The sequence below is a fragment of the Trypanosoma theileri genome, assembly GCF_002087225.1.
Source record: "Trypanosoma theileri isolate Edinburgh chromosome Unknown TM35_Tth_3_V1, whole genome shotgun sequence".
Lineage (NCBI taxonomy): Eukaryota > Euglenozoa > Kinetoplastea > Trypanosomatida > Trypanosomatidae > Trypanosoma > Trypanosoma theileri.
Genome location: NW_021639845.1, coordinates 87,188 through 100,321, shown reverse-complemented (window position 1 = coordinate 100,321; position 13,134 = coordinate 87,188). Strand labels below are relative to the sequence as shown.

Sequence of the window (13,134 nt, the reverse complement as noted above, 5' to 3'; positions counted from 1 at the left end):
TTTCTTTCTTTTTTTTTCTTTCATTCTTCTATTGGTATTCTTTCTTCCTAGGTAATAAGGGTTGAACCGAACCATTCTAACGCTAAAGGGGGGAAAGAGTTTTTTTTTATTATTGTTATTATTTATATTTAAAAAAAAAAGAAAGAAAGTGAAATATACAAGAGACGAGTAAATAAATATCATCATGGGGAAAAAAAAGAATATGGCGTCTCACGCCATTAAAAGTATTCTCATGAAGGAAAAGAATCTTGTGCAGAAGAAAAAGCGAGAAATGGATAGTTATCACGATACTCCAGAGCCTGTCCTTTCAGAAGTAAAGGATGAAGCCGCCGTGCGCTTTCAACGTGAACAACTCACTGTTGCTGCCCCTATGCAAACAAATATGTTTCTTTCCTTTAATAAAAGTCTTGGCCCGCCATTTCATATTTGGCTGGATACAAACTTTATTAACTTTTCTATGCAGAATAAAATTGAAATTGTGGAAGGTTTGATGGACTGTATGCTGGCAAAGGTCATTCCCTGTGTATGTGATTGTGTAATGGCGGAATTGGAGAAACTCGGAAAGAAATTTCGAATTGCTCTGAAGATCGCACGGGATAAACGATTCCGTCGATTAACGTGTGAAGGCAAATACGCAGATGACTGTGTTGTGCGTACAGTGACGAAACATCCTATTTACATTGTGGCTACATGTGATCAAGAACTTAAACGGCGACTGCGTAAAATCCCTGGTGTGCCCATTATGTACATTTCAAAGCATCGCTATACCATTGAAAGACTCCCAGAAGTGTATGGGGCCCCAGCGTAAAGAAAGGCAAATGTTAAGTTCTCGGTTTATACATTCAGAAGTGTTATTTATTTATCTATTTATCTATTTATCAATGTCTCTGTAAAGAATGAATGAGAGAAAGAAGAGAAAGAGAAGAGGGTGAGAAACAATAGTGAATGTGTGGGTGGTTAGACAGAAAGGAGGAAGAAAGTTTGATGGTGAGTGTGATGCTGTTCTTTTTTTTTTCGTTTCTTTTTCTTTTCTTTTGGTTTTCCTCTTGTGATGTGCTCATTTTAGTCCTCAAACATTTCAAAGAGCATTCAGTGGAATACGCTTCAAGATTTATTATTAATTCTGTTCTTCGAGTAATACATAGACGTGTGTGTATGTGTTTTTTTTTTAGGTTTGTTTTTTGAGGTTGGTGGTTTGTTTAATAATGATAATAATATCTTCTTTTGATATTCTTTAATGGTGGTAGTGTTGAACATCTGTTGTAGAAATCTCTTCACTTCTTTTTTTTTCTTTTGTTTGTATTCTCACATTAGGAAAGGAAAGGAATAATAAATAATATAGTATTATTATTATTATTATTATTATTATTATTATTATTATTATTATTATTATTATAGTTATGATGATTTCATCTAATCTCCTCACACGAATTCATACATCCCGCTGCGGTGTATCCTCTTATACTCTCCGTACTGCTCTGGTCTGCACATCTCCCATCTCATCATCTCTTTCTTCCTCTTATTCTTCTTATTCATTCTATTCGACTTCTTCCTTATCCTCTTCTTCTTCATTACGCTACCGATCATCCTTCTCTTCTTCTTCCTCCTTATCCTTCTCATCCTTCTTCACATTACGATATCAGCGACGATACCGGGGTTTTCATTTCTATCTTAATCTTAACGATCCAGAGGAAACACGGCGACGTGTGGAGGAAGATATCGCCCTCATTGAAGAGAAGAATGGATCGGATACTATGAAACATCTACACGCCCTATTAAATCTCGCATTAAGTTATTATCAATCCGGTGATTATCTCACTGCCCATGAATACGCGGAATATACACATGAAAAGGCAAGAAAATATAATAAAAACGCTACTTTTCTTTATTTTACAGCCAAGACATGTGCTCGTTGTGCACTTGCAGTCGCAGAAGAATATGAAAATCATCTACGCGAGATGGAAGAGAAGGCGGCAATCTCATCTACACTAACTCCCCGACCCTCTGTTGTTTTCTCAGCAGAGCGAGCCATTGCAAAGCTGCGAGAAGATGCCGTACGTTATGATGGGATCGCCCAACGTTTGTGTAATCGACCGGATAAGGCGTTCATGCGGGCTGCGGATATGGGCTCCACAACGGGATGGAGTGAAGATACGCGTGGGGAAGATGAAGAGCCAAATGACACTTTTGGTAATAAATGGAAGGAACGACGTAAACGGCCTGAACATGCAGCGATACGGCAGTATTATCAACAACAACAGCAGAATGGAAACGGTGTACCCAAGTGAACTGCAAAAAATATATACATGTAGTCCTACGGGGTATAAATTAAGAAAAGAATATGATGATACTAATGATTTCTTTTTTTTTTTTCGTTACTTCTTAATTGTTTAATGTTGTTTAGGGTTGGGGTTGGGGAATATATCTGTATACGTGTTTGTTTTCTTCTTTCTTCTCTTGATCTTTTTTTTTCTTAAATGTATGATGGGGAAAAAGTGCACTTTCTTTTTTTAACGTAGAAGGTGAAACGGGGAAAGGTATAGAACGTTTTTTTCTTTTCTTTCTCTTTTTTTTCTCCCCTTTTTTTTAGTTGTGATAACAAATATACAAACTAATATATATATATATATATATATATATATATATATTACAGGTAGATATGACTCATAAACACGATTATTTTAAAGATTTTAACTACAATGATAGTAGTGGCAGCAGGAACATAATAAATGATGGTAGTGATCATACACGAGCCTTCCATGGGGAATATGATGGATACAAACATACACCACTTTCCCAATTATCCCCTATGTCTCCCAAGAATAACAACAACACACAAGAAGAGGAGAGTAGAAATACAGATGATAAAGTGTTTTTTGCTGTACTGGATATCACAGATGGACGACGGTATAAAGTTTTTCTCCGAGAAAGTGATATCCCACGGTTAAAAGTAGGGAAGATACGCAAGACACTTAGTGCGGTTGCTGGAAAACCGCCTTTTTCATTTGATCTCTGGCATGGTGATATGTTGTTAATGAATATGGAAAGTGCTAATTGTGCTGATCTCGGTATTACACCGCAAACAATGCTTGTTATGCGACCACGAGTGGAAGAGAGATCTGAAAACGTAGAGAAAATAAAAGAACAACAAGAAGAGAAACAAGAAGAAGAAGAACAGCGAGAGTTTATGGGAAATGCTGCAAGTAGTAGTGAAGAGGTAATAAATGATATGTTTACCATGGGATCTTCAGAAAAGTATACATATGATGTGATGAAAGAGTCTAATTCCATAAGGAATGACTCAGCGTATGTGGTAGAATTGAATGAACGACAACGGGCATTGCAGGCACAGTTGTTTGAAGAGGCAAGACGCGCTAATCTCTTTTCAACAACTAGTAGTGGAAGTCATAAGAAGAAGAACAATAGCCCTAATAATAATAATAATAATAATAATAATAATAATAATAATAATAATAATAATGGTGATGGTTTTATATTAGGTGATGCTGTAAGAGATAACGTATTACAGTCTGGGGAAACATTATCGGATGAAATAGAGCCTGAAGAGAACAATAATGATGATAACAGTTTTACAGACTTTATTCAAGAGATTGTAAACAATAAAATCACTCAGCATGTCTCGGATATAGTAACACCAAGAATACCCTCACAAGATGTTGGTTACACTACAGCAACCACCCATTCACCACCAGATAATATCAAAAACAAGACATCATCGTTAGATGTACTCTTGCAGGGTGAACGTTATTACGATATGTACTGTGAAAAGGGAAGCGATAATAATAATAATAATAATAATAATAATAAAGGAGTGTTCTCTTCACCTACTACACCTAATGAAGTATATGCTGAAAAGAATATCCATAACGAATGTAGAGAGAAAAAACAAAATGAGTATGAGGAGCACATACTTCATAAATCCGAAAGAGGATTACCATCATCTCATCTCACTATGACGAACACTAGTGATAATAATAAATCCACCGTATCTCATCGAGAGAAACAACTCACGCAGCTTGTACAACAACTGCAGGATGACGTGAGTGAACTTCTCGCCCTTCACGTACGTGGAGAAACCACAAAGCAAGCCCTGCAGCATGCCCTCGCCGAGTCCCAACAACACGTGCGGCGGCTGCAGCGACGGGAAGATCAACTGCAACTGCAGGTGGACGCTCTGTTGAACGTCCTCGGCTCTGGGCCCGACGGCACCCCGCAGCCGCTCACAGACGCGGAGCTCCGCACAGCCGCGCAGCACTTCACCGCAGCCCACAAAAGTGAAGTCCTGCAGCGCGAGAACTCCGCACTGGAGCGCAGACTCGCCCAAGAGGTGCGCCGCCGCCGGGAGATGGCACTCACGCTGGAGGACATGAAGGGACACATCCGCGTGTTGGTGCGGGTGCGGCCGCCCATGCGTGAATTACAAGAGGGTTCACAAAATATCTCGGGTGAAATAGAAAGAGAAACAACAATAACAACAACAACAGGTTCTTCTTCACAGCCGGTTGTGGGTGTAGTGGTGCCTGATGGGCAACGGAATACGGTTACGATTACAGACCCGTATGCAGGTCCACGGCAGTTTAATTTTTATCGTGTTTTCACTTCTAGTTCCACACAGGCGGAGGTGTTCAGTGAAGTTGCGCCACTTGTTCAACTCGCCTGTGATGGTGTAAATGTCTCTGTTCTGGCGTATGGACAGACTGGTAGTGGTAAGACGTACACCATCTTTGGTCCGGAAGAGCAACAAAGCCATACAACCGATACAGAAAGGAATGCAAAGAATAATAATAATAATAATAATAATAATAATAACAGTGATAACAGTTATGAAGAAGAAGAAGAGGATGAAGATGTAGAGGAAATAGATGCGGAAGAGGATGGTATTGTACCCCGAACGATACGTGTATTGTTTCAGCATTTACGCGCAGAGGCCGCTGCAGAGATGGCTCTCATGACACAATATTGTAAGAATAACAAGAATAGTAATAAGAACAGTGATGTTGCGGATGATGATGATGATGATGATAATGATGATGATAAAGAAGTGGATCTCTCACGTTCTTCTATGTTTGAAGTATCCTGCAGTCTTGTAGAGATGTACAATGATAAAGTGCGGGATCTTCTGGCGCCCCTTCAGCTAGTTGTACCCACATTTCACGTGGGTGGAAATAAAAACAACAATACTATTATTAATAATAATAATAATACTAATAGTAATAGTAATACTAGTAATAATACTAATAACGAAAGTGCAGAGCATCGTGGACCATTTTCTGTAGCGCCGCAGCGTACAGTACGTGTGGGTCCTGATGGTCATATGTATGTTGTTGGACTCACACAGCATGTTGTGCGTAATGCACGAGAGGCTCTGCGGGTTCTCCGCGATGGGGCGACGCGGCGTCAAGTGCAGGCAACACAACAGAACTCCTCATCTAGTCGTTCACATATGATCTTCACGGTTCATCTCTCCCAGCGACGACGTGTTCCATCTCAACGTAGTAGTAGTAGTGGTAGTACTAATAGTAGTAAGAATAGGGGCCATCACATACCAGCGTTGTCTGTTGCGTATAAGCGTCTAGAGAGTAAATTAGTCTTTGTAGATTTAGCAGGATCGGAACGAATTGCAAAGTCACAGAGTACTGGAGATCGTCTAAAAGAAGCACGTTATATTAACAAGAGTCTCGCAGCATTAGGTGATGTTGTGGCAACACTTTCAAATAATACAACAACAAATACTAATAATACTAATTCTTCTGCTTCTGGATCTGCTGGGGTGACACACGTTCCTTATCGAAACAGTATGTTAACAGCACTTTTGCAAGATGTTATTGGCAGTCGAAGTAAGACTGTACTGCTCGCTTGTGTGGCTCCCAGTGATCCACCGTATGAGAATCACACAGCAGAGACAGCAACAACACTGCAATTCGCCAGTCGAGTGCGGTGTGTGCGTAATTTTGCCCCGCCCTTTCCTACCAATAATTCCTCCTCTATCTCGTTACGATCAAACTCACATTCACTACCACCACCAACAACAACAACAACAACTAATACTAATACTACTACTACTACAGCAGTTAGTGGGGGCGGTGGTTCTATAAAAAGCCAAAATGCAAATACTACTGAGATGGATATGGATTCATCGCACAAAATGTCTGCTGTTGGTCGTGGTTTAACTAAATTGTGGATGCGGCCAACGGCGTCGTCTCAACTTCGCGTTAACGCCTTAGGGCGCCATGGTTCTGCAACAACAACAACAACAACAACAACGGCAAAACCATCGAATGAGTCTGATCGAACAGAAGAGGTTGGACGGACGCAATCACCAACACCGCAGCCTCGGAGAGGAAGCGATTCGAACTTTGAGACAAGGCCACGGATGCGATTCTAAACTCAAAGAGAAAAGAAAATACTTCTTTAAGAAGAGTTCTGGTGTGGTGGGGTAAGATAGATGATTTTCTTCATGAGAAGAGGATTTTAGTTTTTTTTATTATTGCTCTTATTTCGTTTTTAGTGATGGATAAAATACTCATTACCATTTGTAGATCTATCCTCCTCCTGTTACGATGGATCTGTGACAAGTCATTATTGTCATTATGTTTCTTTTTGTATTCTATTTTTTCTTCCATAAATTTATTTTATTACGAATTATATATTATTCTGTAGAGTCAACACAATTTTGAAATAGACTGTGTTTCTTTTCTTGTTTCTTTTTTTTTTTTCTTCACTCAACCCCTTCTTGCATTAATATTGTTGAGCGTGAAACTGTATACACAGAGCGTATAATTTCTTTTTAATCCTCTTTGAAAAGACTGTAGGGACCTTGTTGTCCCTCTGAGTTGCTCTATTTATTTATTTATTTATTTATTTATCTCTTTTGATCCCACACACACCCACATCCACAGAAGCACGCACACGCACCAACTACTAACACCTACACACACACACACACACACACACACGTATATACATATAAATATAAATACACCTATATAGATTGGGAGTGATGCTCAACCGCAGTTCCGCTGCGCTGGCGTCTGCCCCGTCGCTTCTCGGCTACGCGCTGCGGGGGGCGGCGGCGAGTGAAATGCTCTACGGCGGTGTGCGGCTGCAGCACCTCGCGGCCGCCCCGCCGCCCCTCCGCCGCCAGCAGCCGGAGACCCTCCCGCCCCCGGCCGACAGCAGCGGGGAGGCCGCGGCGGAGGGGCTGCGCGACGGCGAGGGCGACGGCTGGCGGCTGCTGCCCGTCAATATCGGCGCGAGGGCCCGGGCGGCGGCGGTGCGGCTCCGGGCGGACGACTGCCGGCGACGACTCATCGCCCAGCGCGTGTGTGCCGCCGCCGCCGCCCCGCTCGTCTTTCCGGCCCCGCCAGTCAAGCAGAGCGGCGAGGGCCACGGCAGGCGGGGGGCGGCGTACTTTCACCCGCCGTCGGCGAAGCTCTCGCTCTTCACGCGGCCGGTGGACTGCGGGTCGCACACCGCCGCGGTGGACACACGGCCGGCAGGAGTGGGCGTCTATCATCCGCGTGCGTGGCGACCACTGCAGATGCTGAAGCCAATGCCGCATAACTGGAGCCCTACCCTGCGATCCTCCGGTGTACGTGGACCAAACATGCAACTTATGCAAGAGCGATTGGATGGAAAGGGTTTTGGATGGAAACGCAAGTCACGCTCATTGTGGCAGCAAGATATTGATACCGCTGGATTTAGGCCTAAACGGTTCTTTTAAATTCTGGACATATATATATATATATATATATATATTTATTTATTTATTTATTTATTTATGGGAGAGAAGGAAAGAGAAAGAGAGAGAGTTGTTTAGTTACCCCTGGTGTAATATGCGTTTTTTGTGGTGCTGCTCTTGTTGTTGATGATGATGATAGTGGTAATGTTGGTAGTTTTAGTATGATGCATGTTTCTTGTAATGGTATTGCGTTTCTCTAATAAGACCAAGGAAAAAATAGTTGTTGATGTTGGTGTTGGAATGCTCATTATTGAGGTTGTATTGATTAATATACCCTTCTGATTTCTTTTTTTCTCTTTTTCTCTCTTTTATTCCTCTTCTACTATCTTTTTGGCTTAATGTATATACTCTGATGCATCTTTGTTTTCCCCATTTTTTTCTTCTCTTTCCCTTTTTTTTTCTTTCTTTATCTTACTATCCCCCTCATTTCTTACCAACACGAACATCAGTCCTAGGTGCAGTTGCACAAATATTACATTCACAAAGTTAACGAAAAGGTGAAGAGAGAAAGGAAGAAAAAGGTACGGAACACCTACACGTAGAATACGAGCTGCAATAATAAGAAGAAAAAGAAAAAGGTTGAAGAGATTTATTTGCATTTTCTTTTCGTTTTTTTATTACAGGTAAAAGAGACAAATAAGGCAGCGAACACCCACATATACATATATACATATTTATTTCTTTAATTCATTTAGGCCAAAGAAAACTCAAGAAAAAACAAGGATAATATACAAAAAAAGAAAAGAGAACCAGGGTAAAAGAAAAAAAAAAAATAGAAGATTTCAATAAAACTCTTAGATCTCTATTTTCTCTTGTTTTTCAAGGTGGGAATTTATTTGCTCATAGCAGCGAAAAAAAATCGTTGATTGTTTTTTGGTGAGTGAGTAATTTGAATTACTAAAGCACTCTATATCTCTGCATTGTGAAGACAGTGGATCGAATCGGTAGGTAAATTTAGGTGCAAGTTCAAGCAATTTCTAAGAAAAGCAGACGGAAGAACGAAGAGAAAAAAAAAAAAAAAAAAAAAAACTCGATTTGTTTTTCTTTGAGTACCGTTAGTTCCTTTTATTAAATATTTCCTTTTCCAGATTTTTGCACACTTAACGTTCCTCCCACTTTATCGCTCACCTTCATTATTTTATTTCCTCTTGAGGATAGGATTATTACTCTCTCTCTCTCTCTCTCTCTCTCTCTCTCTCTCTCTGTGTGTGTGTCTTTGTGGGTGTTTGGATTTTATTTCAGCTGAATACCTGAGTGGCTGGAACAGTGAATCCCCCCGAGAGAACACCGGAGGAAAAGAGAAATTGTGAGAAGAAGATTGTGTGCGGTACATTAGAAACAGAGTCTAGGACTCTTCTCTGACGAAGGAAGCAAAGAAGAAGGAAAAAAGGTATCATACCGGAACGAGTGGAAGTATCATTTGGACATCGTAGTAACTTATCCGGAAAAAGAAGAAAGAAAATAGCAAAAAGAAAAAAAGAAAGGAAAAGAAGAAATAAAGAAAAAAAAAAGAAGAAAGAAAGACAAAATAATAAAATAAAAAAAAAATAATAAAGAAAATAATGAATGCCAATTTGTTTCTTACTCAACAACAACAACAGCAACAGCTGGGAAGAAGTCCAGGGTACTTTGTTCAACTTGGTGCCCTCAACGCAGCACCATCCACAGCCGCTCCCTGCTTTCTGAGTGGAGCACCTGTGCCCCCAACTCAACAGCAAATATCAATACAAGAACAGCAGGAACATGCAATAGCAACACAACCGGGGTTTATCATCACAAACAACAACAACAACAACAACAACAGCGATACAGGAGATGTGAAGAGTTCCCAAACATCTATGTTTCCTCTCATCTCGTCATCTATATGGGCAACCCAAGATACTGCGACATCCTTTATTCCAGCGTATCAATGTTCAAATACAGAGAATGTGGTGAATGGCAATAATTCCTCTACAGGTGTCAATTGTTTTTTTACATTCAATAATGGTCCATCCACTGCTGTTGAGGCATCTGCATCTCCGGTGGTGTATTCATTCCCAGTACAGCAACCACCACCACCACCACAACAACAACAACAACAACAACAACAAGAAGCTGCCTCTGGTCCAGATACAGCAGCAGCGGGATCTACGTATATGATACTTACAGCTGCGGCTGGAAATGCACCCAATGCGAGTAATACTCCTCTTTATTTTCTCGTCAATGCATCTACTACTCCATCTGTGCAACCGCAATTAACGACATTTGTTTCAAACCCCGTCGTGCAGTCTGTGCCGAATGCTACTACTACTAATACTACTGCTAATACTGCTACTATGAATAGATCAGAGCCACTCCCACCCTATCCACTTTCCCAGCCCACTGCAAATGTGATGGGAATCCCATGGACAACGCAGTTTGTGCCAAACACCGGCTCCGTGCCCGTAAGTGGATTCCCGCTGCTGATGAGTAATCCACCCGCCACTCATGTGGATGGGAGCATTCTATCGGACGCTCGATCCTTCCCGCATCAGCAGTGCTACCGTCAACAACAACAACAACAACAACAACAACAAGAAGCAACATCACAACAACAACAAAAACAACAACACTCCTTTTATATGGGCGAGGCTTCTAATCAATCAACATCTTCCGCCTCATCTCCGGCGTCAGGCACTCGGCGGCGTACACGTGCCGGTGATTCCACCGCCGTGCGCGATGGTAGTAACAGGAATGGTGGAGGGAGTGGACAAGATGCCGAGGTTCGTGCTGGTGTGCCGTACAGTTTGGATCCTGTTCCCATTGATATCAGCAAGACACAACTTATTGTGAACTTTCTTCCCCAATCCCTCACAGATGAGGAGTTCCGCTCCCTCTTTGCTCGTTTCGGTCCATTACATACAAAACCAACAAAAATCATTTATGATCAAAGTTCCCGTAGACGTAAGGGATTTGGGTTTGTATACTATAAGGATGGCCGAAGTACGGAAGGGGCTATTAAAGAAATGAATGGATTTCTTGTGGGTGGGCGCAAATTGAAAGTACGATATGCTGATCAACAGCGATCTAGCATTGATTGTGATAGTTGCAATGGTGATAGTGTAGAAACACCATCGTCGAATAGCAATGATGTCAATATTAATGTTAAGGAGTACGTGGATATAGATGTGGATGATGTAAATAGTCAAGATGATATGTTGTTAATAACGCAGGCAATGAGTCTCGATGACGATGACTGAAGAGAAGAGATAAAGCGGAATAGTTAGAGAAATGATATTCTTCACTCCCATCTCGCTATCTTTCATGAGGCTTGCGGTAACGATTAAAATAGAGACTCCTGCACATGCTTATACATGCTCATATATATATATATATATATATATATATATATATATATCTGTGTATGTATATATGTATGTATTGTTTATTAATTTTATATATGCTTGTCTTTTTACATTAGTGTATCTGATAGTGGGAGCTGGGTGGAATAGAAAGAGATGGATGAAAGAAGAGATGACGAAATAATGAAAGAAGAAGAAGAAAAAAATCGATGTAACTATATATGATTATAGTTTCATCTTTTTTTTTTATTATATATACATATATACCACTTCTATTCTGTAAGGAATACGTCTATTTGATGTTTCATCTAGCGTTATTCCTGGTTTTTTCTTGAATCTCTTTATCTATCTATCTATCTATCTATCTATCTATGATTTTGTGTGTGTGTGTGCACATCTGTATCTGTACTTTTGGCTCGTTTCTTTCTTTTTTCGTTTTTTTTTGCCCTTTTCAATAGGGTGCCATTATTTACGCTATCTCCATTGATAAGATTGTGTGTTTTTATTTTAAGTGAACGCCTACTCCATCGCACGATTTCCTTTTTTTTTCCTCTTTCTTCCACTTTTGTACCCGTGAGGTCCAGATACATGTATTTCTATCTTTCTACCTATATATATATATATATATATATATTTCTATTTGCTTTGTTTAGTCATATAATCTTTTTTTTTGAGATCTGAAAGAGAAAGACTTGAGATATTTTATGAGAACTGGTCTTGACTAATAAAAATAAGGAAAAAACAAAAAGTGTGGATGAGCCGAAGATTTGGTGGAAGGGAAATCTGAGAAGAATAAGAACAAATAATATGCAAAATACCAAATAATCAAAGAAAAGCATAAATCCTTATCTGAACACGCTTCTAATTTAGCATTACTAGTATCTTTTTTTTCCCATTGGATTATTATTATTATTATCATTATTATTATTATTATATATATATATATATATATATGTATTCTTTAGTAGTAGTTATTGTGATTCCATTACTGTTTCCTCAGCACAGCTTTGTTATCTCTGTGCAACAGTGTGAATGATGATTATTTTTCACCCGTGAAAAGGGGATTTTCTTTCTTTGTTTGTTTGCTTGTTCTTTTCCTTAATCCTTATCTCTCTCCCTTCTTTTTTTCCTCTTCTCTTACCATCACTCACATACACCATATATATATATATATATATGTACTGGCGCGTCAGATTTTTTTTCTTTTTATTTATATATGTGTTTTCTTTTTTTTTTGCTTTTTTTTTATATTTATTTGGGTGTACGAACACGTATGTATGTCCTTTGATTTCGTTTTTTTTTTCTTTTATGTATTCATATATATAGATATAGGAATGCTTCTTTTTCCATCTCAGCTCTGAGTGTTTGTTTGTTTGTTTTTCATTCTTTTTTCCATATTATATCTCTTTCTACCATGTGGTTTTAAATATGATGATTTATATGTTCTTTCTCTCTCGCTTTTTTTTTTCATGTGTTTACTTGTATCTATGTATGTATATATGCATGTGTGTATGTGTGTTAAAGCTGTCATTGTATATCAATGCTAACAGAGAAGGGGATAATAAATGGGGGCAAACACGAAAAGGTGGGGTGCAGCGAAACTCTTCTTTTTTATTGTTTCCCGTACATTCGCCCCACGTACAGTAATAAATAATATCTATTTATCTATATTTATCTATTTATCTATATATATGTATAGATATAGATAGATAGATATCTCTCTTGTTCCCATTTACTTCTTTTTTGTTTATTGTGGGCGGGGGTCTATTGTGTCTCTCCTTCCTCTTCCCACTGCAGCAATTCATCAAACTTTTTTATGTTGTTTCCTTTTTTTTTTGTTTACAACGGCTGTTCTTTGGATTTCCCGTCGCACTATATACACAAACAGCCTTTTATGTACACACTTGCATATGCATAACTAGAATTTTTTTTTGTTAACTGTACATGTACATGTCTTTTTATTTTCTTGCTTTCCTCATATATATATATATGAGTCTTTTATCTATTTGTTTGTTTGATTCTCTAATTTATATGAATAAACATTTATATATA

The 13,134-nt window shown here is 39.3% G+C and overlaps 5 protein-coding genes across 5 annotated transcripts; all 5 read left to right on the top strand.

The window, feature by feature from the left end:
• Positions 1 to 202: 202 nt before the first annotated feature.
• Positions 203 to 808, top strand: TM35_000031430 (uncharacterized protein; the record flags this gene model as incomplete). Its single annotated transcript, XM_029021910.1, has 1 exon — positions 203 to 808. One exon carries the CDS (start codon positions 203 to 205, stop codon positions 806 to 808), a length of 606 nt encoding a protein of 201 aa, XP_028886456.1.
• A 592-nt stretch (positions 809 to 1,400) lies between these two features.
• On the top strand, positions 1,401 to 2,288 carry TM35_000031420 (uncharacterized protein; the record flags this gene model as incomplete). The annotated part of the gene is made up of 1 exon (XM_029021909.1): positions 1,401 to 2,288. The coding sequence occupies one exon, from the start codon at positions 1,401 to 1,403 to the stop codon at positions 2,286 to 2,288; it is 888 nt and encodes a 295-aa protein (XP_028886455.1).
• Positions 2,289 to 2,659: 371 nt separating this feature from the next.
• Positions 2,660 to 6,406, top strand: TM35_000031410 (uncharacterized protein; the record flags this gene model as incomplete). The annotated part of the gene is made up of 1 exon (XM_029021908.1): positions 2,660 to 6,406. One exon carries the CDS (start codon positions 2,660 to 2,662, stop codon positions 6,404 to 6,406), a length of 3,747 nt encoding a protein of 1,248 aa, XP_028886454.1.
• A 615-nt stretch (positions 6,407 to 7,021) lies between these two features.
• On the top strand, positions 7,022 to 7,744 carry TM35_000031400 (uncharacterized protein; the record flags this gene model as incomplete). The annotated part of the gene is made up of 1 exon (XM_029021907.1): positions 7,022 to 7,744. The coding sequence occupies one exon, from the start codon at positions 7,022 to 7,024 to the stop codon at positions 7,742 to 7,744; it is 723 nt and encodes a 240-aa protein (XP_028886453.1).
• Positions 7,745 to 9,324: 1,580 nt separating this feature from the next.
• TM35_000031390 (putative RNA-binding protein 4) lies at positions 9,325 to 10,980 on the top strand (the record flags this gene model as incomplete). The annotated part of the gene is made up of 1 exon (XM_029021906.1): positions 9,325 to 10,980. One exon carries the CDS (start codon positions 9,325 to 9,327, stop codon positions 10,978 to 10,980), a length of 1,656 nt encoding a protein of 551 aa, XP_028886452.1.
• Between the last annotated feature and the right edge of the window lie 2,154 nt (positions 10,981 to 13,134).